This window comes from Contarinia nasturtii, unplaced genomic scaffold (genome assembly GCF_009176525.2).
Source record: "Contarinia nasturtii isolate CC-2019 unplaced genomic scaffold, AAFC_CNas_1.1 Cnas_scaffold_1699, whole genome shotgun sequence".
NCBI lineage: Eukaryota > Metazoa > Arthropoda > Insecta > Diptera > Cecidomyiidae > Contarinia > Contarinia nasturtii.
Window position 1 is genome coordinate 2865123 of NW_022199032.1, and position 26888 is coordinate 2892010.

General features: G+C 33.0%; 1 protein-coding gene across 12 annotated transcripts in view; it reads right to left on the reverse strand.

Moving 5' to 3' along the window:
- Positions 1–1885: 1885 nt before the first annotated feature.
- Positions 1886–26888, reverse strand: part of LOC116346897 (mushroom body large-type Kenyon cell-specific protein 1) — a 61939-nt gene continuing 36936 nt past the window's right edge. For 6 of the 12 annotated variants that reach the window (XM_031777169.1, XM_031777170.1, XM_031777171.1 and 3 more), the window contains 7 exons: positions 14625–14744; positions 14410–14544; positions 14133–14246; positions 13809–14035; positions 13420–13633; positions 13072–13264; positions 1886–9249 (listed from right to left, as the gene is read on the reverse strand). In XM_031777169.1, the coding sequence (XP_031633029.1) occupies positions 6888–9249; positions 13072–13264; positions 13420–13633; positions 13809–14035; positions 14133–14246; positions 14410–14544; positions 14625–14744 (3365 nt within the window). In that variant the 3' untranslated portion in view covers positions 1886–6887. Of the gene's footprint in view, positions 9250–13071; positions 13265–13419; positions 13634–13808; positions 14036–14132; positions 14247–14409; positions 14545–14624; positions 14745–21852; positions 21978–22793; positions 22873–26888 lie in introns of those variants that run through there. The other 6 variants (XM_031777178.1, XM_031777181.1, XM_031777179.1 and 3 more) reach the window with 3 other exon arrangements.

Sequence of the window (26888 nt, forward strand, 5' to 3'; positions counted from 1 at the left end):
GTTTTGTTGATGTTGCTATTGTGGTATAATGTGGTGGTTGTCATTTTGTTCTATTGTGATTACCTATTATGCGGTTTTCTATTTTGAATTGTTGTTATTGTTGTTTGTATGTGTGTTTGTCGGTTATTTAGCTGGTTTTCTATTTCGGTATGTGTTCGGTTTATTGTTGTTGTTTATTCTTTCTGTGAAAACATTCGGTCCAAATTTCTTTGCCAATGGCTGAAGAAAATGATATATATGTTCGTATCGTATACGAATCAGGATATGCATGCACAAGGTGCCTGACTGATTTTTCGGTCATTTTCACATAGTTTTAATCATCATTTCGGATGTAACTGAGCGACTGTTCTTCGGTTTCAAATAACCAATATTTGAATGCGTTGTGAACGCTTCTCGTCGCTGTTAGGTGGATAACATTGTACTTGTCACTTTGAAATCATTTCTTGTGAATTCAATGCTGTCGAAGACTTCTTCCAACTGTTGATATGGCATGATGACATGTGGGGGGGGGCATTCTTCCTTGTGCATGCATCATACTGATGAAAAATCAAACAAAAAAAACTGTTCTTCCAAAACGGTGTTCTCGTGTTCTATTGTTTTATGTACGGCAATTTTGAATAGCAGCAGCATATAAATATTAAACAAAAAATACATTCAAGATGTTCGAAGCTGTATTATCTAGTCGTTTGGGGCAAATTGTTTCTCTTAAATGTTTTGTTACTATCCAATCTGCGCAATGGTATCACCTACCCGCCCTTTTTTTCCCTGCAACAGCGCAAATTTTTCAATTTCGATTTAAAATCAAATCAACTTCTTTTTATCGTTTCAACAAAGAAACTATTTTTGAATTTTTTTAAGCTTTTGAACGAAACATTTCTAGCGCACATTTTAAACGAACCAAGAAAAAAAGTGTCAAGCAAATGAGCCCTTTGCGCAGAATTCCAATCATCGAATCGGAAAATGAGTAATATAGGTTGTTTGAAAAAGAAAAAAAGAAAAAACAAAAAAAGTATAAACAAAAGAATTTATACAAAAAGAAAAAGAGAATTCAAAATAAAATTGCTTTGATTTTTTTGTAACTTTCTTAACTATTTGAAAAAAAAAGAAGAAAAAAACAAAAAAGTTGTTCTGCTTGTGTGTATGTGTGTGGGGGTGTATAAAATAATATTGAAAAGAAAAATAAACAATTGCACTATTACACTTTTTTTCTCACTTTTTTTTCTTGCTCTAATAAATTTGAAGTAACATTTTTTTTACTTGTTTAATTTCTCTTTAAATATATTTCAACTGGACCTATATACTTTTAATATAGTCAATCTTATTTCTCTCCGAATATAAACACATTCCCCGAAGGCTTTATTTTGTTTCTTTACGATAATTTTTTTTAAATGTTGTCGGTTTCCTTTGTTTTAAGAGTGTACCTTTTTTGCTAACTTATACAACTGCTCTATTTATGATTTTTTTTATTTGTTTTTCATTTTGTTTACATTTATACGTAATTTTTTTTAACTATAATTTTCATTTTCCTTCTTCATCATTATTTTCAGTATCATTCCCTCCTACCTTTTTCTTTTAAATATGTAAATAGAATAAATTTTTATTCCCTATGTATTGTTTGTTTGTTTCATCTTTTTTAAATAATATTTCATTAGCGAATATGTTACCGTTATATCGATCTAATTGCACTTTTATTTCATAGTTTTTTAGTTAAATTATATTCTTTTAGGTTTGACATTCAAAACATTCAAACGAATAAACGAATTCACTGTGTGTGTATGTGTGTTTGAAAGTTTTGTTAATGTGATCTCATTTTGTTTCGGTACATTTTTTTAGTGTATATTTTTTGTTTGTTTGTATCAATTGTCCTAAACAATTTCGCAATTCATTTTTTTTTTTAATCTCTAAGTCCATTCAATGTACCGGTTGTTTCACTAAATTTAAAAAGTAGAAAATATACGTCTGCAGAAAAATTACCAAAGAATTATTTGTTTGTTTGTTTTTTTAATTATTTTTGTTAGTTCATTCAGCGGTGGCGGTGTCGGCGGCATTTTTTTGTAGTTTGTTTTCATTTCTTTTTGTTCTTTCATTCGAAAATTGAAAAAATACAATATTTTCATATCATTTAGCGTTCCACATGTCCATGATTTTCCCCGTTTCATTTATCCTAAATGGCAAAATGTGCGATCTTAATTTAACTTGTATTTTTTTTATTCACATTTACTAAACCTTTCCACGTGATTTTATTCCCAGCTTTTGTTTCAAACTCATTCACATGGTTTACTTGTTGTGTGTATATGTGTGTGATTATCTCTTTCTCATTTCTTTCTCTTTTGTTTTGTTTAAACGTTATACTTCAAATATAAATGGCAAAAAGGATAAATAAAAAAAACTTCTACCAAATCTCGTGCAGACGCCTGTTTTTCATATATTTTTTTTTTTTTGTTTTTCATTTTTCGCTCTCTGCATTTCTCCTATTATTTTCTTCACTTTTTGTTTTGCTCATGTAAATTATCTATTTTCTCTTCCCGTTTTGTTTTAAACGCATTAAATTTTCTGTTTGCTATGATACTTGCTGAGAAAATATACATCAAAATTTTGGATTATTAATCACAGATAGTGTATATAATATTTTTTGTTGATTTTTTTTTCTTTAAATTTAAACTTGTTTCGCTTCATTTGAATTTTTTTTTTCTTTCATCATTTTTTTTCATTCATTCGTCGTTTACTTGTTATTTTTTCCCCTTTCGCTCCAGCGGAAAATATATCAGCTATTCGCAAGACGTGTGAGAATATGGATGCATTTTCCATTCCGTAATAAATAGAGTAATAAATATACTCTTTATTTCTATATCATTTAGTTTTGTATGTGTGTGTGTGTGTGTGTGTGTTTGTGTGTGTTAAGTGTATATAATTTCTGTATACTCGTTTCCAGCATTTGCATAAATTTTCATCTTCTATATTGTGTTTGTCTTAGATGTTGATGAACTATTTTTTTTCTCGTCTACTTGTCTTATTTTGTTGTAGATGTACAGTACAATGCATTCTCCCGAAAATATATATATACTCTATAGTTCAATAGCTTTTCGTAGATTTTCTGCTTTGCATTACTTGGATTATTATTATTTTTTGTTCCTCTCATTGAGTTGTTACTTCCGATGTTTGAGTAGTATTGAGTAGTAACATTGCTCAAATATTAAAAGACATCATTATCGGTTCTAATCGCTCAATAATCTATCAATAAAAAGACATCGTTCGACAGAAATATTCAGGATTTTACATGACCAATAACCCTTCTTATGTTCCAATTTGAATTCTACAATAAACAACATGGTTTAACTCTTGTTTTGGACTGTTTTGGAATGCAGAAAATGAAATGTGAATGTGTTTTGTTGGTTGAATGAATAGCAATAATTAACGATGATCTAAAGAGTTTGATGTGAGTTTTTCTGTTGTCAAAATTGAATTTTTGATCGATTTTTTTTGTGTCAAATGCGATTTCTGGTTACAAGAATAAACAAATGGATTGACAATATCTATCTCGGATGGTCGAAAGAATAATCGAATCGGTGTATACAAGGACCCAATAAAAAAAAACAAACCAATCGATTTTGATATGATAGGCACACGATTGTGATTTGCTTCAATCGTTTGAAGACTCTTTTTTTATATATTATAGACTAAATGAATCGAATACATTCTGAAACAATCGCATTGATTTTCCAAATTATTCCCTTATATTATCCGCATTTTATTTTTGTTCCAAAAATGGTTTCACACATTTGATTTTTGTGTATGTGTGCTTTTGTCCCCGTATAATTGTATATATTTTGTTTTCCATTCAATAATAATAAACTATAACCACGCGGTGGCAAAATATTCGGTTCCAAAATCGAAAGTATCGAACCATTAAGGATGTTTTGATCATTACACCGAAATAAGAAATATCTATGATTATTTTTTTATTTTTATTTTTTTTTTGTTTTGTTTTCATTGAGGTATACGCAACGTGAAGACACACACATATATTATGTAGTATTATATTTAATACACAGTATATAATATTATGATTTTTTTTTTTGTTGATGGTCTAGACTTGTCGCCCAGTGGAAAAAATGTTTATAGCAAAAATTAATGTTAAACCGTACTTTTCAGTCGATGGACATTTCGGTTTTTTTCTTCTTCTTTGAAACGAATATGGTATGTTTTATGGTTTGCGAATGAGCAACGTTTGACAGTTCAATGCATTTATGTGACTCGTGGAATCATTACAATTATGATTGTTTTTTTTTCTGTCATTCAATTATGGTGGTTTTGTTTGGATTTTTGATCACGCACAGAACAACAACAGCGGAAAAAAAAGTGCCAGCCTCATGAGTGCATTGCTCTGTTAAATGATGCGGATCTCGTGTCGTTTCGCTGTGAAAAGTATGGTTAAAGCTGGTCGCGGTATGTGATTCGAATGTCAAAAGTAGTTTCGCAACCGGCTTTCATATTTTCTTAAAATTTAGGGTTTCTGTGTGGGTTTTTTTCTCACTTTTATAAACATCAAACGATTATAACTTGTTAAAATACTACACATTTTATATGCATATATGGAATGCTTCCTAATACAAATGTTTTTTTTTGTCGTTTACTCATCCATTAATACAATAATTTTGAAACACCGAAGTATATAGTCATATAATTGTATAATGATATAAATTTTGTGGTTGTGTGTAAATCGTTAATTTTGCTTAATTTTCATTCAATACATAGTTTAGTTTTACATATATAATGATTCATTTTCCTCACATAACATATTTATTCACGATTTGATTTGATAGACACTTCATTGTTTTTTTTTTCTTTTCTTTCAAAATTACTCGCCGGTGTGTTTTATGCATGCATATTATGAATATTTTGAAGACGACCGATAGATGTGGTACCGAGAGAGATGTGTTTTTGTACTAAAAAAATAGTAATTTTTAGCATAAATTTTGTCCGATGTCATCGTATCTGGCGGTAGGCATTCAAAACACACGTTGGAGCAACCAGTCCCATATTTAAATACAATTAAGTCTTTGATTTTACGATTAATTTGATTTGGTTTCGTTTGTATAGAAACGTTATAAATCTCATAGCCAAAAAAGTATATGATTTTTTTTTGTTTGTATGTGTGTGAGTGTGTGTTAATTATTCTTCATTTGTTTTGATTCCATAATTAAACCTGTATGTTTTTGTGTATGTGTGTTTAAATATACTTTGTCGCCGCTTGATTTGACAGCTTGAAATTATCTGAATATTGAAATCAGAATGTTGCAGCAAAGTTTGTTCGTTAACTATAACAAACTATATATTTCGCATACAAATTTCAATCGGTTTATTTCCAACTGTTCATATCTCCATAATGATTTTTTTTTCTTCTCTTTTGGTTTGGTCAATGTGCCTGATATAAAATAGACATTCAATATCTAATATATAATTTTTTTTTGTTTGTTATCATTTAATCAAGATTTTAGAGAATTTTCTGAAGTGGATACAAATTTATTTTTTTAACGAAAGAAAAATCACATGAAAATATTACAGTATTAATGGGGGAATGAAAAGTCTTTTTTGAAGAAGTGACGGGAATGTGGCAGGGGTTTTATTTTTGTTTTTATTGTTGATATTGCGATTCGGTTGAACATTGTGTGTGTATTGGTGATCACTGATAGACTTTTGTTTGATATCTTTTATTTTTAGCTTCATGTGACGGCGATGATTGTTCTATTATTATGATTATTATTTCGGTTAAGCTGTTTTGATGTGGTGGACTTTTTCAATTGGTTTGAATTGTGTTAGAAGGAGCTCTCTGGCAAAATATTGCAACTTCTAAATGTGAGTCACCTGCCATTTTTTGTTTTGTTACTACAAATACCAATCAATGTGTTTTCAAATGGATCATTTGAAATGGATGATCTACATTTGATGAATGAACGACGAAACGAGGTCTTTCTTCATTCAAACACAAATTACGAAAAGCTCTAATTCTCAGTCCATTGCATGCGCATGGCTTTGGATTGTTTAAAATTGAAATATCACTTAATTCATGTGTGGAAATTGGAATTGTGAACGAAAAAAATGGCATCAAGTTTTTTTTTGCTTTATAACTGGTTTCCGCGTAATTATTCCTCTTTTCTCTCTTCGGTTTTTTTTTCTTCCCATTTATTTTCATTTGACTTTTAGTCACTTCTTGTTAAATTCCCGCTATAAGAGATTTTTTTATGTAGTAGTTGTTGTTGTTCTTGTTAGTTTCACTGGAAATTCTTCTTTTTTTTGGTTTGTACAGGAGCCTATAGGTCGATTGTCAAACGAAAGATATATATATTTGTATAAAAAAGATAATATAATCATTTTATGTAGATAGCTATATAAATACTATATAAATGATAAAATTGTTGTTTTCCTCCCTTCTTTTTTCTTCATTCTTTCTTCATTTTTTGTTTTGTTTTATTGTTATCGTTTTGTTTTTCGTGTTGTTCATCCTAATTGTTAATAAACGTTTCTTTTTAGTGGTGCAACATTTATGCGCGCGCACACATACATGCACAATAGAAAAAACAGTTTGCGATTATGTATATGCCAAATATATAAGTGTGTCTAATGTGTTTGTTTCGATTTTACCCTACGCACTTTTCATTACGCTACAAAACGATCATAATAATTTCTAATTCTGTTTGTTTGTTTTTTCTTCTCATTTGACTGCTTTGCATCGCATCTTTAATCAATTAATAATTCATGTCGCGCTTTTCTTCTTACTTGCGTTCTTCTCATTTGTTTTGTTTGTTTGTCTTGTCATAAAATTTCATTTTTAACATTGAGTATACGAAAATGCATAAAAATTAATTTCACTTTTTTGCTCTTAATTTCTATGAACTGTCGTCGGCATCTGTGTTACGAACACTCTTGTTGTCTAATGATATCCCGTTCAAATCTTCTGCTGAGTCTTTGAGATTTTTCTCATCCATGCGCAGGGTGAGATTGTCACGGAATTTCAGCAATGTTTCAACCGATTCCTTTGAAATGTCACGTTCAACAGATTCACGATCTGTGTCACCCGACGATGATCCCGTTCGTTCCCGTTTGATTGCCTGATGTACAAAACTAAATGGGCTTGCCGCACGCTTATTATTACTGTTGTTGGTATTATTTTCTGTATCGCCGCATACCGACTGTCGATTATTTTTGACTAATTGATCTAAAAGTGCACCATGTGGAATCGATTCGGATTTTCTATCTAAGCTATGACGAATGATACCATCCAAAAATGAACCATTCGCACCGCTTTCGTACAGATTTTCTAGCGTTAATTCACGTTCGTTTTTGCATTTTTTATTCAATTTAGCTAAATCGCTTTCCGATTTACTATTGGAATTGTTGGCATTTGAACGTAATGCATCTTCTTGGAAGCGCATCATTTGTGTTGCAAAATAGCTTTCGGCATTGCCGCCAAATGCGGCTGCACTTGCACCGGACGTTCGTTGAGGAAAATCGATCGGTAAACCTCCAAAGCCAGGTGCATGCGGCCAAAATAATTGAGGTGGATATTGTAATTGTGACGGATCAAATAAACCCATTTTTAAGCCATTTTCTGATGCGGCCGGAAATGGTGGCGTTTTCATCGGTGTTTTTGTTGTTTGCATTGTTGATTTTGATGCTTTGTCCAGACCACGCATACTTGCGCTAACCGTACCGGCCAAATCATGGCTTTTTACCGATGATATCGATGATGTGCTGCCACCACTGCTGTCCAATGGTTGTGGTTTTGGTTCACGCTTTCGCGGTCGCATTAAATGTCTCTCTTTGACTTTATATTCTAGCGTTGAGTGCGGTACACCGTAATAGCTGCCGGCTCGATGAACCGACATTTCACCACGTTGAACAGCTTTAACTGCTTCAACCAAACTGTCACGATCATAATTGCGATATTTTCCACGTTTGGGCCGTGTACCTTTTCCGCTATTATTTAAATTTGATGGCGAACTGGAGTTATTGGGATGTGGGTGCGAATGTGAATGCATCGATGTTATCATATTTGGATTGGTGGCAAATTTTGTTATATCGGTTCCGCCCAAATTCCGAATGACCGATATGCTTGGCCGCTTGTATTCTAGATTATCCATGGAAGGCTTATTCATTGTTTCCGCATTCTGTTGACTAAATGTTCGATTGATACTTTTGGCAATTACATCGCGCAACGAGAACATCCCTTTGCTGCCAATGCCAGGTATCGGCGGTGATTGAGAATCATTGTTTTGTCGATTGACTGGCGGTGAAATGTCAGCGGATAGATGCGCCTGAGGACTGCGCGAATGTAATGGCGGTGTGGTTTGTGGTGTTGAATCGTTTATATTATCACCATTTTTGCCACTGGTTGATGACGATGAACCAGCCAGTAATTTGTAGGACGGAATTTTTAGAAGTGCAGCCGCTTCATCGGCATTATTCAAATCTAATGTCGGCACTGTGTCTGGTGTTTCGGACTTGATCAGTCTATTTTGTTGTTGCTGAAGCAATGAAATGTTGTGCATTAGATTTCTGGAATCCGTTGGCTTACCATTGTTCAAATGATCGGCCGTTGTTGCCTTTGATGGTGATGTCGCTTGATTCGCTGTATTAAGCTTCATCAATTCCTGTTGTCGCATCAATAAACTGCGCAATATCTCTTGGAATGCTGGATCGTCATACTTTTGCTGCATTAAACCGGTGGCCAACAGCAAATTGGAAAATACATCCGGGCTAAGCCATGGATTATTGACCAGAGGCGGTGAGGAAGTTGTTGACGTGGATGTTTGCGATTTGTTCGATTGCATCTGATGCGGGGTAGGCGCCGTTGCCACACTTTCCGCCGATTTCGGGCTGTTGTTCTCGAATATTTTTTGTAGATTGGCCGCCGCCGACGATGCACGAGATGATGACAGTCGAATCATTTCTTCGGGTGTGAGCATTAAATCATCTTTCAGTTTGTCTTCTTCGCCACCAGACAATTCCTTATCGTCGTCATCGTCAAGGTCATCTAAAACAGAGGCTTGATTTAGCAGATTTGCTTCCCGTTTTTGCTCCATAGCCAATTTATAGACTTTGTTTCGTAAAGTCGATCTCGGTATACCATAAAGTACAGCAGCTCTTCGTGTGCCAAGTTTTCCACTGAGAATCGCTTCAAGGGCATTTTGTAACTCATCTTCAGTGTACGTTTTTCGACCGGCCACAGTTGACAGACGTGGTTTTGCTCTATATCATAAAAATAAATAAAAATAAAACACCATCAATAAATACGCAATTCAATGTATATACAAGAAAAATGTATTGGTTCGGTTCACTTGAATAAAAAACAAAGTTCCGAAATGTCACATCTTTTGTTCGCATGAGCCATATCAGAAAACAATGTAAACGAAAGATAAACATAAAACAAAATCACAAGAAATCGGGTAAAAATGCCCACAACATTTTTGCTGTGTGAAAATCCTTCAAAAAAAAGTGCATTGATATGCCATTCATCTTATTCTTGTCTCGTAACCGAGAGAGTTCATTTACAGTAAGAATCTTTTCAAGGATGCCGTAATAAATGCAAACTTGTTCATACGTGTCGGCATGATGAATTTAATTTTTCTTCTCTGTATTTCGCTCACTCATTCACGAATTATTTGGCTTGTGAAAACAGCGGAAGCAGCAAATAGATAATAAATTTTCATAAATCTTGTTTCTCGAAACCACAAATATCGTTTTGTTTTATCCGTTCAAGGTGAATGATGCAAAATGTAAATGACCCCCCTTTTTGTGTGATACATATTTCGTATACGCATATGAATATGATACAAAACCAGAAGCCACTTACGTTCTTCGAATCATTCGAATTCAATCCATCAATGCCGATTCATTTGGTTTCAGAAATCATACGCACAACAACAAACATTTCATTTTTATGTGCATGATAAGTCAACCTGTATTTATTTTTCAACCTCAATCAACTATTCTACTGCATCCGATTAAAAATAGTCCAAATCATTTCGAGCACATACACTTTCAAGGCAATTTAATTTTCAATCCAAAGAATAAGAACAAAAAATGCAGCTCGAATTGCGATTATCAATATTTATTTTGGATGTTAATAACAAAAAATATATATATTGAGATTCAAGTATCAGGCTTTGTTCGTCTTTATATATGTTCGGCCTCGTGTTAAGCAATTCATGTGCTCGGTTCATTCACACTTGGTAATAAATAAAACGAAATATTGTTTCTCATCAAAAAAAGTACAAAAATAATGTATTCGGTCAAAATGACTGTTGATGCGAAATTTGATAGAAATTTTTGAAATGATACGCATTTATGTCATTCAAACTCGAATAAAGGTCCAAGCACCAATCCCAATTTATCTCAAATACTTTGGTATTGAAAAATACTTGAACATTGAATGTTATTTATTCGAAAAAGGTTCGATAATTTTTGGATCGCCCCAAATATTCAGTTTTACTGTTGAATTGCCAAAGAAAATGCATTGTATTTTACATTGCCCTGATGCGATTTCGCAACCAGTTGAGCTGCGATAATAAACCGGGTGAAGTGCGTGCACAAAACGTAACGCGAACAACAATAGCAACGCGACAAATGTAATATATGCGGCACTTGTCTCTTAACAATGAAATTGTCTGTTCCAAACAAAAATTCCTCGTTTTGATTCGTCCATTTCACTTAATGAATCCATCCAGTTTGTTCGCCTTTCTCAATTTATTTCAGCATATGACTCAAAATAAGATACATTTTGACCTAGGACGCGTAAAAATTGCATCGAATTTTTTTTCTTTCGCTCGATAAATATATTATGATTCTACAGTTTATTTTTTTTTTTCGTTCTCTCGTATTTTCTTTTCGTTAAATAAGAAAATGGGTTACGATCTGTATCACAATCAGATGCATTGATACGATGTCGAGAGAACAGAAGGAAAAAAAAACGATAAACGATATAAGACGAGCACGCTTGGGAATGAAACTTGAAAATAAAATGAATTGACCAATGACGAAAGTACAAAATATTTCATTGTTGTTGTTGTCGCTGTTGAACGAAATTCGTTTGCGAAAATATGATTAAAATTCTTTAATTGAGGTCACTTATGTTGATTTTACGATTAAGTTTTTGCTCTTAAGATAGGACAATGAGCGAGACCAAGATAGAAATAAAAAAGAGGAAGAGAACGTGAATGTAAGCAACGAGTACTTGCACGTAAAAGCCCTTCAATATCCAATATATGTGCAGTTGTTTGTGTTATCATTGTTTATGTGCTCCCCTTTTTCCTCGCGCTCTCTCTTTCCCTCTTTCTCGTTCTCATTTTATTTCGTTTATATATATATGCTTTCATTCGATTGCTTTTTGTTGTCGTTGAGTTCGACTATGTCACTCGAAAACGTTTGTCTCTCTATATAAATTCAACATCCTTTTGTAAACATTTAAATGTTCGATGATGGTTAAGTTATATGAGAAATTGATGTGTGAAAGTATACGAGTAGGAAAATGTGCCGTATTCGACATTTAAACAAAATAACTTCGAATTCAACGTCAAACATACGTCTTTTATTTGAAATGATAAAACTGTACTTCAATATGGTTTGTATGGGAGCGCGCGCTTGAGCGCGAGAGCATCGGATTCTCTTTCTTTCTCTCTATCTCTCTCTCTGTGTGTTTTTTTGTCTATTTTTGTTATCCGCATTATAAATGTCATTCAATTCGATTAAAAAGGCAGACAAAAAATGTCGGATTCGTTGAATTTTTATTCAGAAACATGTCAAAGCATAGTTTCAATGGTTTTATCTTGTGCCGTTGTTGTCATCGTAGTTTTTACTTAAATCAACTAGAAATAACTGGATTATTATGGGTGCACATTATTATTATCTAGTGGATATGCGCGCGGCACATACATGGATCAATGCAATGGGAAGGAGGATATCATCATCATCAACAACAACATCGCCACCATTATCATGCATTTGGTGAGTGTGCATACACCAAAGTCAGTTATATTGTTTTCCATATTCTGACACGCTTTGGCATTGCAGAATGATTACTCCCTGTGATCCAATTCGATGAAACAGTGCTCGAATAATAACAATAATGAAAAGCAAAATAAAAAAAATGGAAAGAAAATTCGAATGAAAACCATCAGAAAATTGCAGAAAATGAAATGGAAAATTAAACTTTCCATTTGACATTAGTACAATAATTTCCATTCGAAACACAGACATTCTATTCAAATTGAACAAGCAGAATTATTGAAAAATTCTTACTAAAATTGTCATTGAATCGATGAAATTTCGAGTGAAATAAAGAAGAAAAATGCAAATCATCAGAATGGAGGTCTTGAAAGTCTAAAGAATTATGACATAGACACGATTGGCAAATTGGTCTCTGTTTACGTGATAACAACTGACTGCATGATGCAATCGCAAACCACAAGAGGTTTTTCAGACAAAAAAAAATACAGAGACCCATTCAATGGATAATCGAAGGCTTTTGTTGCATTGCATAAAATATTATTAATAATAATAATGACGATGATGATGAAAACAGAGAAAAGTGCATGAAAAAACACATTCATATTCGAAAAATTACGTTTGGACAGGGAAAATCGGTCGCGGAATGTGTTGAACGTACAATAAACAAATGCATATTCTGTTTTTCAACGATGGCGCATATTCAGCACGCTCCTCAATATCAACACAATACTAATTAGGTTAATTGTTATCGTGTTTTAATATGATGCAATTTATCAATGCACTTTGGGGAAAGTGTACAAAATGATATAAATAAATACACGAAACCAAGCAAAAAAAAACAACAAATTAACCATGATAGCACAAAGCGAACACATTTACATGGCGCATGGCAAAATATGTAATCATTTTTTGGTTCCATCTAAAATGGAAAACTGACTCACAATCAATAATAATAAATGCTAATTGACAGTGCACGTTTTGAGAGAAAATGAAACGACACATAGCAAAAAAAAAGAAGAATGGAACGAATTAGAAATGAAAAAAAACAGAGAAATGTTTTGTTACCTGAAAACTTGTTTCGGATCATTTGAAAGTGTTGGCGTTGTTGATGGCTTCGCGCTTAGATCAAGCGGCTGTTCAGTATTCAGATCAACTGGACTCGGTGATGGCTTTGCACCTGGACTTTCAGCCGACGTTGATTCCGTCGTTGTCGTCGCGTTCGAATGCATTTGATGCATAAACGGATTATAGATTAACCCTGAAATATGAAACAAACATGTTTTATGTGCCATTTTCACTCTCTCTATCTATCTCTCCCTCTCCCTCTCCGTCATTTTCATTTTCAAACCAAATGAATGCAATGCATATGCTTTATTTGGCTGCGAAAAAAAATTGATACAATATGATAGTCACCTGGATATAGCGGTGATAGTCCATTAAGCGATGCGATGGTTGCTAACTGTGCTGTCATCGATTCGAAGGAAGTCATATTCTGTTGTAATAAAGAATTACGTAACAGATCGGCTACGGATGGCGTTTGTTTGTTTATCTTATTCAATGGTGTGTTGTAATTTGAAATTTCTTGCTCAGAACAAACACTAGAGTCAGAATCTGACTCTATTATCGTCTACAATATGGAAAAAAACAGGAGACAAATAGAGAAAAAAAGAGTTAAAGAAATGAAAAGAGTTGAAGAAAACATATTTAAAGCATACAATATTAATTGTTCAACCACTAAATTATTATTATTATTCTAATTTTTTGGCTTTAGACAAACTCGGTTGTATGTGTATGGTACGTACTCTGTTGGCGAGTTCTGGTTCGGTATGCACCGAACCCGACTCTGCCACTAAGTCTCCTTTGTCGTTCACGGTGAGTAATTTTCCGTCTACACAAAAGTAACAATTTTCTTGTGGCTTCCAATCGATGGGCGTTTGCAATTTCTCTCGATCGTCTGCTTCGTCACTAATACTATTGTTATTATGTGATTTATCGGCTACGTTTTTGTTAGTTTTTAACGAAAAATCTCCTGAAACAAACAAACGAAAAGATAAAAACCAAATCATTCAAATTGTTTCATATATTTTTTTTGTTGGGGAAGTTGATTCACATTATTCGAATCTTACCGATTTCGGAACTTTGTTCTATGTTCAATTTACTATCTGTATTATCTTTGTTGCTCGTTACTGTTCCAGTAGCGTTTTCTAATTTTTCTTGTGGAATGGTGCACTGTTTCAAATCTAGATCAAACAAACAAATAAAAATTGAACAATTTACATACAATTCATTATCGCCCAAAAAAAACGTTCGGTAGTTTTTGCTCTCGTTTCCCGAATGAATGACAAATTAAAAATGTCGATTATTTCAGGATGGGTAAAGAAAAAAATGGTTAAGTTCACTCACTCTGTAGTTCTTGTTGCTGTTGCTGGCTGACGTTGTCGGCACGTGATGAGTTTTGTGTATTTTCTTGAAGCGATGACGAATTCCCTTCGCCGTTGTTGCAATGCACGTCTATCAGAAAACTTTTATTTCGTAAAACTGTATTTGTGAGATTTTTTTTCGATTTTATTTGAATTTAGAATGTTTTTTTTTTTTGTAGAAAATTATGAATTAGTTACCGGTTTCGGTAATATTGTTGATTTGATTGACTGTTGAATTCGAATGGGAACGCACAAGTACTTCTTGATATAGTTTCCATTTCCTGCGACCCATCAATTCTTCAGCAATTCGTTCTAAACCTAAATCAAAAAATGAAACAAGAACAAACAACATACGATTATTATTGATTGTAAAGACAATAAAAGAATGCAAAAATGTCAATCGAGGAGAAATAAAGAGAAAGAAAAAACATATGGTCAAGCACATAAATTACATTATTGCAAACAGTTTTCAGATGTTTGCAACATTTTGATCGAAAGCTTTCAACTCAAATAATATTTGTCAAATCAAACAACGTTGTTATGGCACATAACAGCAATATAAAAGTTAAAATTGTTTCTGATTTTCATGAAACCCGATGTGCATGAAGACCACAATTAGCAGTCTCTATATCAATAGAGTAGTGCACATTTTGTGCTTAATCTTACATACGGATGACTGAAAGCAGTAGTAGTTTTTAGTTGTGCAAATGTGATTGCAATCTATCGTTTCCTCCAATGCCAATGCAATATGAATAAAACCCTAATGCAATAATTATACCATATTGAGGGTCTGATGTTTGTGTGTAATTCGATGTGTGGTGCGTGATGCATTCCTTTGATCTTATTGAACGGTTATATTCTTCTTTTGGTTGCATTATTAACTAAGTGATTCGATTGGCATACTTCAACCAAAACATCATTTCAATGAAGCCCCAATTTTGAGTTTTCATCGAATTGCACGATGTATATAAATACATGCGATAAATGTATTATGGGGACATGTTTTCATGCATTCAATTCGTCTTAAAATGCTCAATCAATCACACACACACACACACACTCACTCACTCATTCGCTTACAAAGTGAATTAATAAACATCTCATTCTCCCTTGAATTTGCTTCATCACTTGCAATCGTTTCTGTACCGCAAATTTATTGTGTCGTACACAATATTTTTGCAATATTAATCTGGTAGATAACAGAAATCATATTATTTCATCAGTGCAAATCTATGTGTCGCATTATTTATCCATTTCCTTATCCGTGTTTGTGTATTACTTTATAATGAAAGATCAAGAATAATGTTCCAAACTTTATTATTGTTATTATTAATTTGGCATTACAATATGTAGATCCTATGTGGATATTTGTAGTTTTAGTTTGGAAAACGAACGGAAAACGATGAAATTCAACAACGTCCATGCAAATGTTTATTTATTCGTTTGTTTGTTTGTTTATTTGTTTGGGCTAAAACCACCAGACGAATATTTGCTAAATAATTACATTCATAACAATGGAATTTATCATCAATTGCGTCATTTTCCTTCGCCGTCACCACGAAAATGTCACATTCTTTTCAAAGTATAAACCAGAAATCGACCACCAATTCATTTAAACACACAAATCAGAACATTAAACCACTCACAGAAAAAGTGGAGGCGGTTTTTCCGCAAATTATTGTAGCAACAGCAGAGCTGCAATAAAAATGTGTTTCTTGTAGCTTATTTTGACAGCTACGTACAAGTGTGTGTGTTTTGACATTTTACATTATTTGTAGCATCTGTATAAACTAAAAAACCAATGTGATGTTAATAAAACATTTTAATATTTATTTTTTAAATAATTTTAGAAATGTCATTTTGACAATTTAAATTCGTGATTTCAGAGATGAAAAAAGTGTGAAGAATTATTTTCCACCGAAATTTTCAACCAAATTCGACACAATTGCTCTGGCAGGATTTTTTAACTTGTAAATATACGAAAAAAATTTGATATTCATTACTTTTTTTTAAATTAATAGTGATGTTGCTTTGACATTTTTAAATCTTAATTTCAGAGATGCAGGTATATAATCTTAGGATTTAAAGAATTTGATTCCAGAATCCGAGTTTAGTTTTCAGACATCAACGTCAGTGATGTTCCCAAACATCAAATGTAGATGGTGTGTTAAAATCGCTATCGCACACTTGTCTACACTTGCACTCCACTTTTTCTGTGAGCATGTATGAATGTACAAACGAACTTTTCAGTTTCAGTTTATTAATGAGTTTAACGATTAAATTGAAAACTTTTTTTTGCGCTTTTCAAACAAATACAAAGTCTGATGTGTTACACATCATATATGTGTGTGTGTTGTTTTTTAAACAACCTAATGCTGATTCATGCTGTCGATAATTTGTGAATATTTCGGATAAACAATAAAAATGGTAATCAGCCCGTCCGTTGGAAATCGTCATTAAAATACTTTTGATATTAAATGAAACACGTAAACATTCGTCACAAATTGCATATCATATTTGCAAATGGATGAAGTAAACAAATAAGCGTCTGTATTAATGTTAAATAGCACCTAGTTTTTTTTCGTTCTTTCTATACCCTCTATGCTCACTTTTTCACATAACTCGAATAAAATATTTTCCGGTAAATAAAGCCGAATAATCCGCGTAATTACATAATTCCCCAAGTCACGAAAATGGAAATGCACACATAATCAACGCATTCAATATGTGATCAACGACAGCAATAAAGTGTTCACATTTTATGCTGCCAAATATTGAATTTATTTAAATCGTTACAAAATTGATGCGTACATTTTGAAAAGAGCGACCAGGAATGCGGGTCATTTTTTATCTACTGCGAAATATTTTTTATTTTTATTTTGATTAAACATCTGAATATATGTATATATTTTTGAATAATTTTTATTTTCACTGGAAATGGAATGTGGTGCGGTCAATGGTTTTGCAAATATGGCAGAAAACTGTACCGCACAAACAAATGGCCTGCGAAGATAAGAAATGCATTTCAACAATTTTTATATTAGATGATTAATTTCTGTTCATTTTTATGCATACGACCGGAGAATTCTGTTAAAATACCAAGAAATTCGAATTTATTTACAATTCTGCGCTTCGTAGATCATCTCGTCGTGGGTGGATTTGGAACGGAATTTTTATAATTGCGCAAGCACACGCAAACACACTTTGAATTTTTTCGTACATCGCATCAGGCTACTGAAAATATAGAAAAAGACCTCCCAATCTGTTTGCTCTATTCGCTCGATGATGATATATCAATTGTTTATTCATTTTTTGTTTTACTGCAAAATGTGTTTTCTTTTGTCGTTCATTCTCATCGCAAGAATCTCTTGCGATTATCTTTCACATTGTTTCAATTCAGTGTTTTTTTTTCGCTTCTTCTGAATAATTGACGGACACAATTGTATGTATTATCGGGTAATTTTAGAATAGTTTGTGTATGTTTGACCATATCAAGTGTCACAAAATAATCCGCTGGTATGTACGCCATTGAATCAAGTGTCGACGTATTGTTTTTGATTTCAAAATTAAATTCAACTAAAATTGCCATTTGCAATGAAATTGTGTCGACAACGGCAAAATACGATAGCAACTGTATCCGGCCAAGTGGTTGGATATCACATTTTTGCTTGGTGCATAAACTTGAAAGTAGTTCTCTAATTTTCCTGCGCGTTTGATAACAATAACAAAAATAAAATGAAAAAAAAAATTATATGCAATCGATAACCAATAAAAGTTTGCCATATCAAACATGAATCATTTTTGATTATGTGTCACAATGAAATGTTTATCGCATGAAATGTGTCCTTAAAAAAAACAAGAAGTAAAATTGTCGGTTTTCATTTTATTAAAACAATTTCTGTGCATTTTAAATGATATATGTTCTTGAAAATACGGAAGCAACAATTTCAAGACAAAAAAGAATCAACAACGAAAATCTCCGAAATAAAATTGAAATGCGCTCGCGATAAAAGCGAATGACGTGTATGCTTGGGGGCTATGGCCAAAACAAAATACGAATAAAAGACAAAAAAAAACGAGAAGAAGAATATGGAACGTTGTACAAAACACACATTGCATGTGCAATGTGTTCGGTGTTTCACATTCGTACGGGTATATGTATTGTTAGGTGTTGAATTTCGTCTTCAGTGAACCAAAAATTATTTTTTTGGTGTGTGCTCTTGTTTATTTTGTTTTCGATTTTATTTTCGTCTTAACCATGACCTGCCCCAAAAAAATGGTAATACATATAAAAATCATCGTGGTCTAGCCACTCTACCAGCACGCCAGCCGAAACAAACTGTTGAGCTTCAAACATATGTCCATGATGTACAAAACAGTGTTGTATATGCATTTGTATATAGAACGTAAAACATACAAACGCTATGTATATCTCTATCTCACTTCTGTAAATATTCTGTGTGTCCCTGGTCTCCCCTTCTCTATATCACTGGGATATATTTTCGGTACGTGTGTACAATTTGGCACACAGTGGATGTACAGAGAGAGAGAGAGAGAGAGAGAGAGAGAGAGAATCAGAGTTGGAAGAGAGTGTGAGAGAGAATTTAGTGCTGGTGTACAAGTCTCATACACACAACGTGACAGTGTATGCATATGGATATTTTGGTAGTTTGCCGAAACATGAACTTGGCCAAATAAACGGCATAGTTTGAAACTTATTTTTACTTTTATTTTCGGCAGTCAACGAACTTTCTCTCTCTTTGTGCGCAGTTTTATAATAAGTGAATGTGTTGCAATCGTTCTATTTATCATCAACCGAGAACGTTAACCCAACTTTTGGCCCACATAAAACGTTCATTTCAACGATAACGCATACACAAACCGATACAATATTCTCTTGTTCGCTTTTTTCGGGAGTTGTTGTTGTTGTTTTTTTTATGTGTTAATTTTAAATTGGTTTATAGCGGAATTTACACAATGCATGTGGTTTATTTGCTGATGCAAAAAATATTGAGTAGATTAAATATGAGATATGACTAACTACTTGAACGGCAAAAAAACACGTCAAGGGACATTTTTTTTAATAATTTTTTTTTGTGTGATGATTACGCCTTTCTCAATTTTCATGCATAAATAATGTGCGTCATTTGGATATTGCGGTGCCGTAAACAACTGCAATTCTACGGATTAATGCGGATGTCATTTATGCCAATGTTTTCAAAATAAATCGATCACGTAATAAAATACTTTTTAAAATTATTTAATTACAGACCAAAAAGTACTGTTCCAATATTTGCACTTTTGTAGGGTTTTTCATTAACCACTGGGTAATTAAAATCGTTTGCAAACAGTCGAATAAACCAATTTTTTCGTTTTTTTTATCTTTCGCGCAAATTCAATCTCATAATGAATTTATGGGTGAGAATAAAAAATATGGTGTATATTTTTCCATATAACAAATATTTATGTGCGACGTTCTTGTAATTGATTCAAATTATATTTCTGCATTTTTTTCATTTTGTGGAAAATTCTTTTGCGTAAATTAAAAATTGAATTGGATTAGTGTTCCACAATATTTTGATGGGCAATCGTTTCTTTATTCAAGATCTTTCTATGCATTCGATCACTTTTTGCTGAAAATCGAGCAATCACTTTTTGGAACATGAAATATAATACATTTCATGAATAATTCTGATCATCAATAAACCCGTTCCCAATAGAACGATCACGTATTTTTGAGTGACATTTTAAATAATTCAACGTTTGAACGATGATTCATCGCGATAAATGCGTGCCTCTATACATCGTTTTTTTTTTTTATCAAATTGATGTAGAGTTCACAAAAATTCAAATTATATTAGAAAATATTTTTTTTTTCATTTTGATAAAATGTCCTCACAAAAAAAAATGATGTGATGTTATCGCATTTGATTTGTATGGGAAATAGATTTGACCACAATTTATAAATGAAGGTGGATAATAACGCCCTGTGAAACATCGACTATAACACGATGTATCAAATCAAAAACACAATCATTCTATACGGTGTTTATGTATAGAGCATGAGAAAATGAAAATTGACGATGACAGCGGCGTCGCAGGCGGCTAAACACTGTGAGATCGAGAGATTATAGTTTCACCCGTGAACATTACATAAGAGAACGTGTTGCTGGTAAATAATAAACTTCATCAGTCGTTTGCAGTATGGTGCTATATGCTGCGTGCAATGTGTATTATTTGCCATTTTATAATAATGAATGAAAATGATTAACAAATCAGCTGATTTAATGTTAAGTTCAGTGAGAGAACAATTATATGTGCCCGTATGCATACATGCCGGTATAAAGTAAACGAGTATATACAGCGACAGAAAGAGAGAGAGAGCGAGAGCAATCGAAATAATAGAGTGGCACTGATTATCTGCCAAATGAAATTGCAATGCATTCAACAAATGTATGCCAAATGTATATAAACTATATAATGAACTGATAGTTTTTGTTCATATTTTATAAATCGATAAATAAATCATTTCTATTCACACAACTATAAGACAACGAGATATTATATATATGAATGTTCACAGTTTGCGAGTCACTCTAATGGGCGCATGCATCTATTTGTGTACATATAGCTAACATGACATAGAGAATACGGTAAGTGCCTAGTAGCTGCTCGGGTGTTAGTTCGATCATGTTCGTTACCTACACCTAGTTTACTGAATCGTCAAGTTCATTTGTGTCGCGCTCGGTTGTGCCGTAGCACCAAATACCAAGTATAAATATCACACAATTTCACACACTCACTCTCTTCTATCTTTCTCTCTTTCAGTTATTTCTCTCTCTCTGCATCTCTTCTAATAGACAAAATAATATTCGCTTGGATTCATTGTGCTTTAGAAAATGAGATAAAAAAACGAACTTTATTATAAATTTTTCCATTCCGGAAATTGTGTATGAAAATTGTTTATTGTACAGGATTAAAAAGTTTGAAACTATGCAACTTATATATGTTTAGTTTTTGTGCTATTGTTGTTTGGCGACAGTTTTTAATGTGTTTGATTGCTGTCACACACACACAAACAACACTACAGAGAACCATTTTCAGATTTGCATCGAACAAAACGGAACACATGTCAAACAAATAATGATATCAAAACTGTTAAAATAGCATTGTGCATCCGATTTCATACATTGAGTCAAACCTTAATTTAGTTTCAGAAACTATTTCGACAGAACGATATAGATATACATATTGGCATACACACATAGCACATACACGAAACAATGAGGAAATGAAACAAAATAACAAAACTTCGCAAGGCTCAATTGAACACTAAGCACAAATATTTTGATTTGTGGTTAAATTGTTTAAGCATCTAGACAAGAAAACATACAAAAAGGAAACAGCAGCCACAATGTATGCTTACATTTAGGACTTGTTGCCATCGCAGAATGTTGAAGTCATTTAATATGGCTGGTAATATCAGTGATAAAAGCAACATCGTACATAATCAATACACGGCTGATTGTATTTCATATCGCGTTGCAATGACTGTAATAAAAATATCAAAAAAAATAATATATAATAACAGCAAAAAAATTGAAATAATTGTAGCCCAAAAAACGTTTATTTAATGAATTAACAAGCCATGAGATAAAAAGAGCTGTGATGTTTTTTGTTTGTTGCTTTGTGAATTTTCATATATAAAAGAAGCATTTTGCCAAACTAAAAATTTACAAAAATTATTTTCAATTTTTTTTCCGTCCGTTTTTTCATAAAATTACAATTCATTTAGTTGAAATAACCTTTTATTGCGTTGAGCCCTGTTTTTATGTTGCTTCGAAAGCAAAGGTTCTCGTTTTTTTTTTAAATTGGTGGATGTAAATTTTACAATATGTAAAGTGAAAAGCTTTCCGATGGGACAATAAAACGAATGCATTTTTTTAAAGTATTTTAACATTGATGCATAGTGGAAATCAAAAAAAAAATCGCATATGAAAAATGTGTTCAAGTAGTAAAGGTGAATTGGTAGATTATTTTCGTGGTTAATTTGGTTCATGGGTGAAATACCCGACCTATCATCGTCTGGCACTTGTTCACTCAGCAATTACCTTTCTACAATTTCAACAACGGCAAAGATGCATTCAATGTGTTTATCAGTAATAGGAGGGGGGCTTTATCTCGTAAATGCTATAAGTTATATAGTTTGAGAGCATCATCACAGTTCGATATTGTATTTTGATTGTGCGTTCTCAAAACGTATACAACAAAATTAGACACAACACAACACAGCGTTTCGGTTGCCATTGATATGCTTATAGAAAATGGTGTAACAAGTGAATAAATGAAAAACGAAACGGTATATACCATTCTGTATGTCATCATCGAACACATGAATGCACACATTCAAATATTCTGAAAATGGACGAGCATTGTACCAACTAACAACGGCTGACAAACGTCTCTATCTCTCTTCATCTCTTTCTTTTCTGTCACCCTGTCTCGAATTTTGCCAAATACATTGCCGTCAACAAACATTCATATAGTTGTAGTATCACTATACCGAAAAAACTAGAGAAGAAACATAGAAATTCAGAGTCATTTCTCCAGTTTATGGAAAATTGTTTGTTCAATGTTCTGTATCTTCTCTCTCAGTCGCTCACACATTGATTAACTCTTTTTTCACTTCTACCCACACACACACATCGTACTGAATGTGCATGGCTCGAAAACAAGAGTCTCGCATCTTTCACTATAGACTATAATCATGTATCTCTCTATATCAAGTTCCAATTGCATGGCCAAAGTATATAAATATTTAATATTATAACATCAAAACTTTACACATCCACTTGTTGAACGAATCCAATTTTCCTGCATGTTATGTAGCATCCAGCATAGCTGATTGAATCGTAGCATCGCATGGTGTGGCGTGTTGGATTTTCTCTTCAGTTTTTTTTGTTTTTTTTTTTCGTCATTTTTGTTGGCAAGGTTTTGTGCATATAAATCTTTTCGAATGTAATGTCTATTTGAGATAGTTGGCATACATTTATAGAATATTTTTGTGTACTCGAATCATTCTATAGAATATAGAAAATCTCTCTCTCTCTCTCACACTCTATCGCTTTATATCCGTCTCTGATTTGGCACATAACGTCGGAAGTAGGCATAAAATATCAAAGTTTTATATTTTAATAAAGGGTGTTTCAATAAATGTGATTTGAAGAAGAAGAAGGAGAAAAAAATTGGGGTGATCGGATGGTGTCCACACAGCGCCGCGTATATATACGATATTAGTTTCCGCATTATAAATGGAAATGTAGATGGATACATTCAAATTGGTGTTTGTTTTATTTCAATGTAAATTTCGGAACTGCCTATTGAACGCTTTTTATATGTATAACACTATAGAGAATATGCTTGTATGAATTTTGTGAATTGGATTCGTTCAATGCAGATGCATCAATGGTCATACACAAGCACACGAGCATTGTTGTACAGCTCAAGATGAGCGCGTTTGTTGACAAAGCTCGTACTCGCTATTCCATTGGAGTAACAAATAAATTGTAATCGTGTCATCTCTCTGTGTTTTGTATACATCCGATCGCTTATTTATGATATGATTAGTGCTACTAGTTTGACATGCAACATAGATATAGTATTCATCTGTGACTGTATGTTGTTGTGCATTTTACATACATTCTGTCTCTTTCTCTTGCTCTTTCTGTGTCGGCGATGGAGCGAGCGCAACAAATGAAAATAGTCTGCACGTGCATGCATCATTTAGATAATAGCGCCTAAAGAGAGACTGTTGTTGTCGCTGCAATATCCAAATGGGATAAGGAGAGAGAGAGAGAGAGAGAGAGAAAAGAGAAAGGAAAAGAGATTGAGCCAGAGAGATAGAGAGAGATTTTATTGTTTATCGCTTGGTTAGATGTTATGAAGATGGCATATTTAGCGTAAAATGGGACAAATGACATTCTAATGTATTGGCAGCGAAACGCAACAGCCTCGATATATGTCGATACATGTGTGAATATAATGCAGAGAAAATGAGAGCAAGCGACAGAATGAGCCAAGAGATATTATGATATATTGTGCACATGGACGGTGTCCGTGCGCCACATATTGTAAACCGAAGCCACATAGACAAACTCCATAATCGCATAAACACATGGGCACCAAACACTCTCACAGTGTGTTTTCAATTTTAATTAACTTCATTTTCACGAAGTGATAGCTCTATCCCGTCTATCTGACTCCACATTTCTGAAAATATTTTTTAATTTCATGTGTGCAGCGTGCGCCACTGTTATTGTTGTCGCATTTACGTTCGACCATTTTTTTTTGTTCATTTCATTTCGTTGTTGTTTGGTACTGTTGTTGCTGTGCTTTTTGTTGTTGTTTCTGTTCCAAACGGAATTTCGATCTTTATTTTGAATAAAAGGCCTGGTAAAAAGTGTACGTGCGCAAAAAACGCTAACTATTAAATAAAATGGAAACATGTTTTCTGTTTATTTGTGATGATAGCTTTTGTTTCGATACACCCATTTGCATTTGACTGTATTTTTCCTCAATTTATAATAGAGTTTTTTTTGTGTGTTTGCGCGCGATTTTTTTTCCTGTCATTTGTGTAAAAATGTGCTCTGTAGCGATTCGCATTTGCAATGCAAAGTACACTTGATTGTTTTGGTGTGAGTGTTTTTTTTTACTCTTTCTCTTTCTGTCTGTTTTTTTTTCGGTGTGTATGTCGTTTTTGTGTACATGTGCATCTGTGTTAGTGTCTTTCATTTCGGCCACGACTATTATTATTACTATTATTATTATTTTTTTTTGTTTCAATGCATTTGACCATTTTTGGAGGCAATTTCATGACAATATTTGCTGCACAAATAACGGCCCACTCTGTTAACTATCATTGCGATTTAAGCCGAATTTATTGTTGACTCTTTTTTTCCTCCTCTTTGTCATTCTCTCACCCTCCTCTTCGATCACTCTCATTCTCTGGCAGGTTTTTAAACCATTTTATTATTTTAGGTGCATTGCATTTCCAACAGGTTGAAGCATTTTAATGCCAGCAGGTGGAAACAAAAAGAACACAATTTTTTTATAAATTCAGCTAAAAATCTTTGGGTTTAATATGGCCGTTTTTGGATTTAATGGAATGGAATTGAAACTGTGAATATAAAACACACAAAAAACGCCAACAAGAAGAAAGAAATGCTTTTACCCAAATTGGTGTATGCGAAGTGCATGTCTTTTGTGCTCTGCGTGTGTATCACATTTAGAGAAGTAAATAAATAAATCAAATTAGTTTTTTTTAATATTAAGTAATCACAAACATGCAATGAACGAAAGTTGAAACAAAAATTTTTTCACTAAAATTAAATATGGTGCCTATTGAGGTTTCGTGTTTTATGAAAATATGTTGGTTTTAAACAATTAATATGCGTATTTGGCCTAAAATAAAAGGGAATTCATTTCAATTTTACAGCGCAAAACACTCTAGAAATTAGAGATTGGAGCAGATTACAATGTCGAAAAAAATGCATATATGAAAAACAACACTGCACACAGGAGAATAAAAAAAATGTGTACAGAATTCTACAATTATATAGAAAATGCGCAAGCTCAATTGTGCTCATTGAACAAAGCAGCAACAGCAAAAATTAATGAAATTTAAATGCAAGCATTTTTATTCACATCGAGTCCATTTCACTATTTCACAAATGCCTGGTTATACTGCAATTGAACGGAAAAAAATTCAGATCCCAAACACAGAAAGGAAATTTATATCTTTGATCAACGCAAGCGTTTGCCACAAAAAGCGAACAAAACATACACAATAGATTTATTTCTATTTTACTATGCATTTTGCATTTTCATTTTAACGGCACAGCAAATTAGAAGTTGGGCAACAAAATAAATGATTTTTTTTTTTCGCTTTGAATGTGATATACATTTGATTTCATCTGATGGAAATTAAAGTGACTTTTCTTTCTTTCTCTCTCTCTCTCTCTCTCTCTCTCTCTCTCTCTCCCCGTCGTGTTGTTGTTGTTGTTTTTTTCTACAAACCAAAGGAAGCATATAATTTCCTTTTTCTGTTCCGGTGCAAATATACAAAGAATATGTATATATAGGAATTGAAGAAAGAGAAACGATTATACTTTCTTTTATTATTAATTTTCAGATTTTATTATCAACTTCGATTGTATTATGAACAGCATTCAACCATGGTCTAATAGAAAGGGATGAGAGTTGATGTTATCCAGGAAAATCTGCATTCGAAAAAAAATAATAAATAATTGCAAACCAAAGGATTTGCGAACAGGAAATGCAATATCATGGATCGTTTTATTTTCTCTCCTCTTCATGTACGCGATTTTTGTTTAATGCTTCAAACTTATTTTTCTCGCGTTCGGCTCGATCAAAATATGTTACATAAATTTAAATAAATTGTGA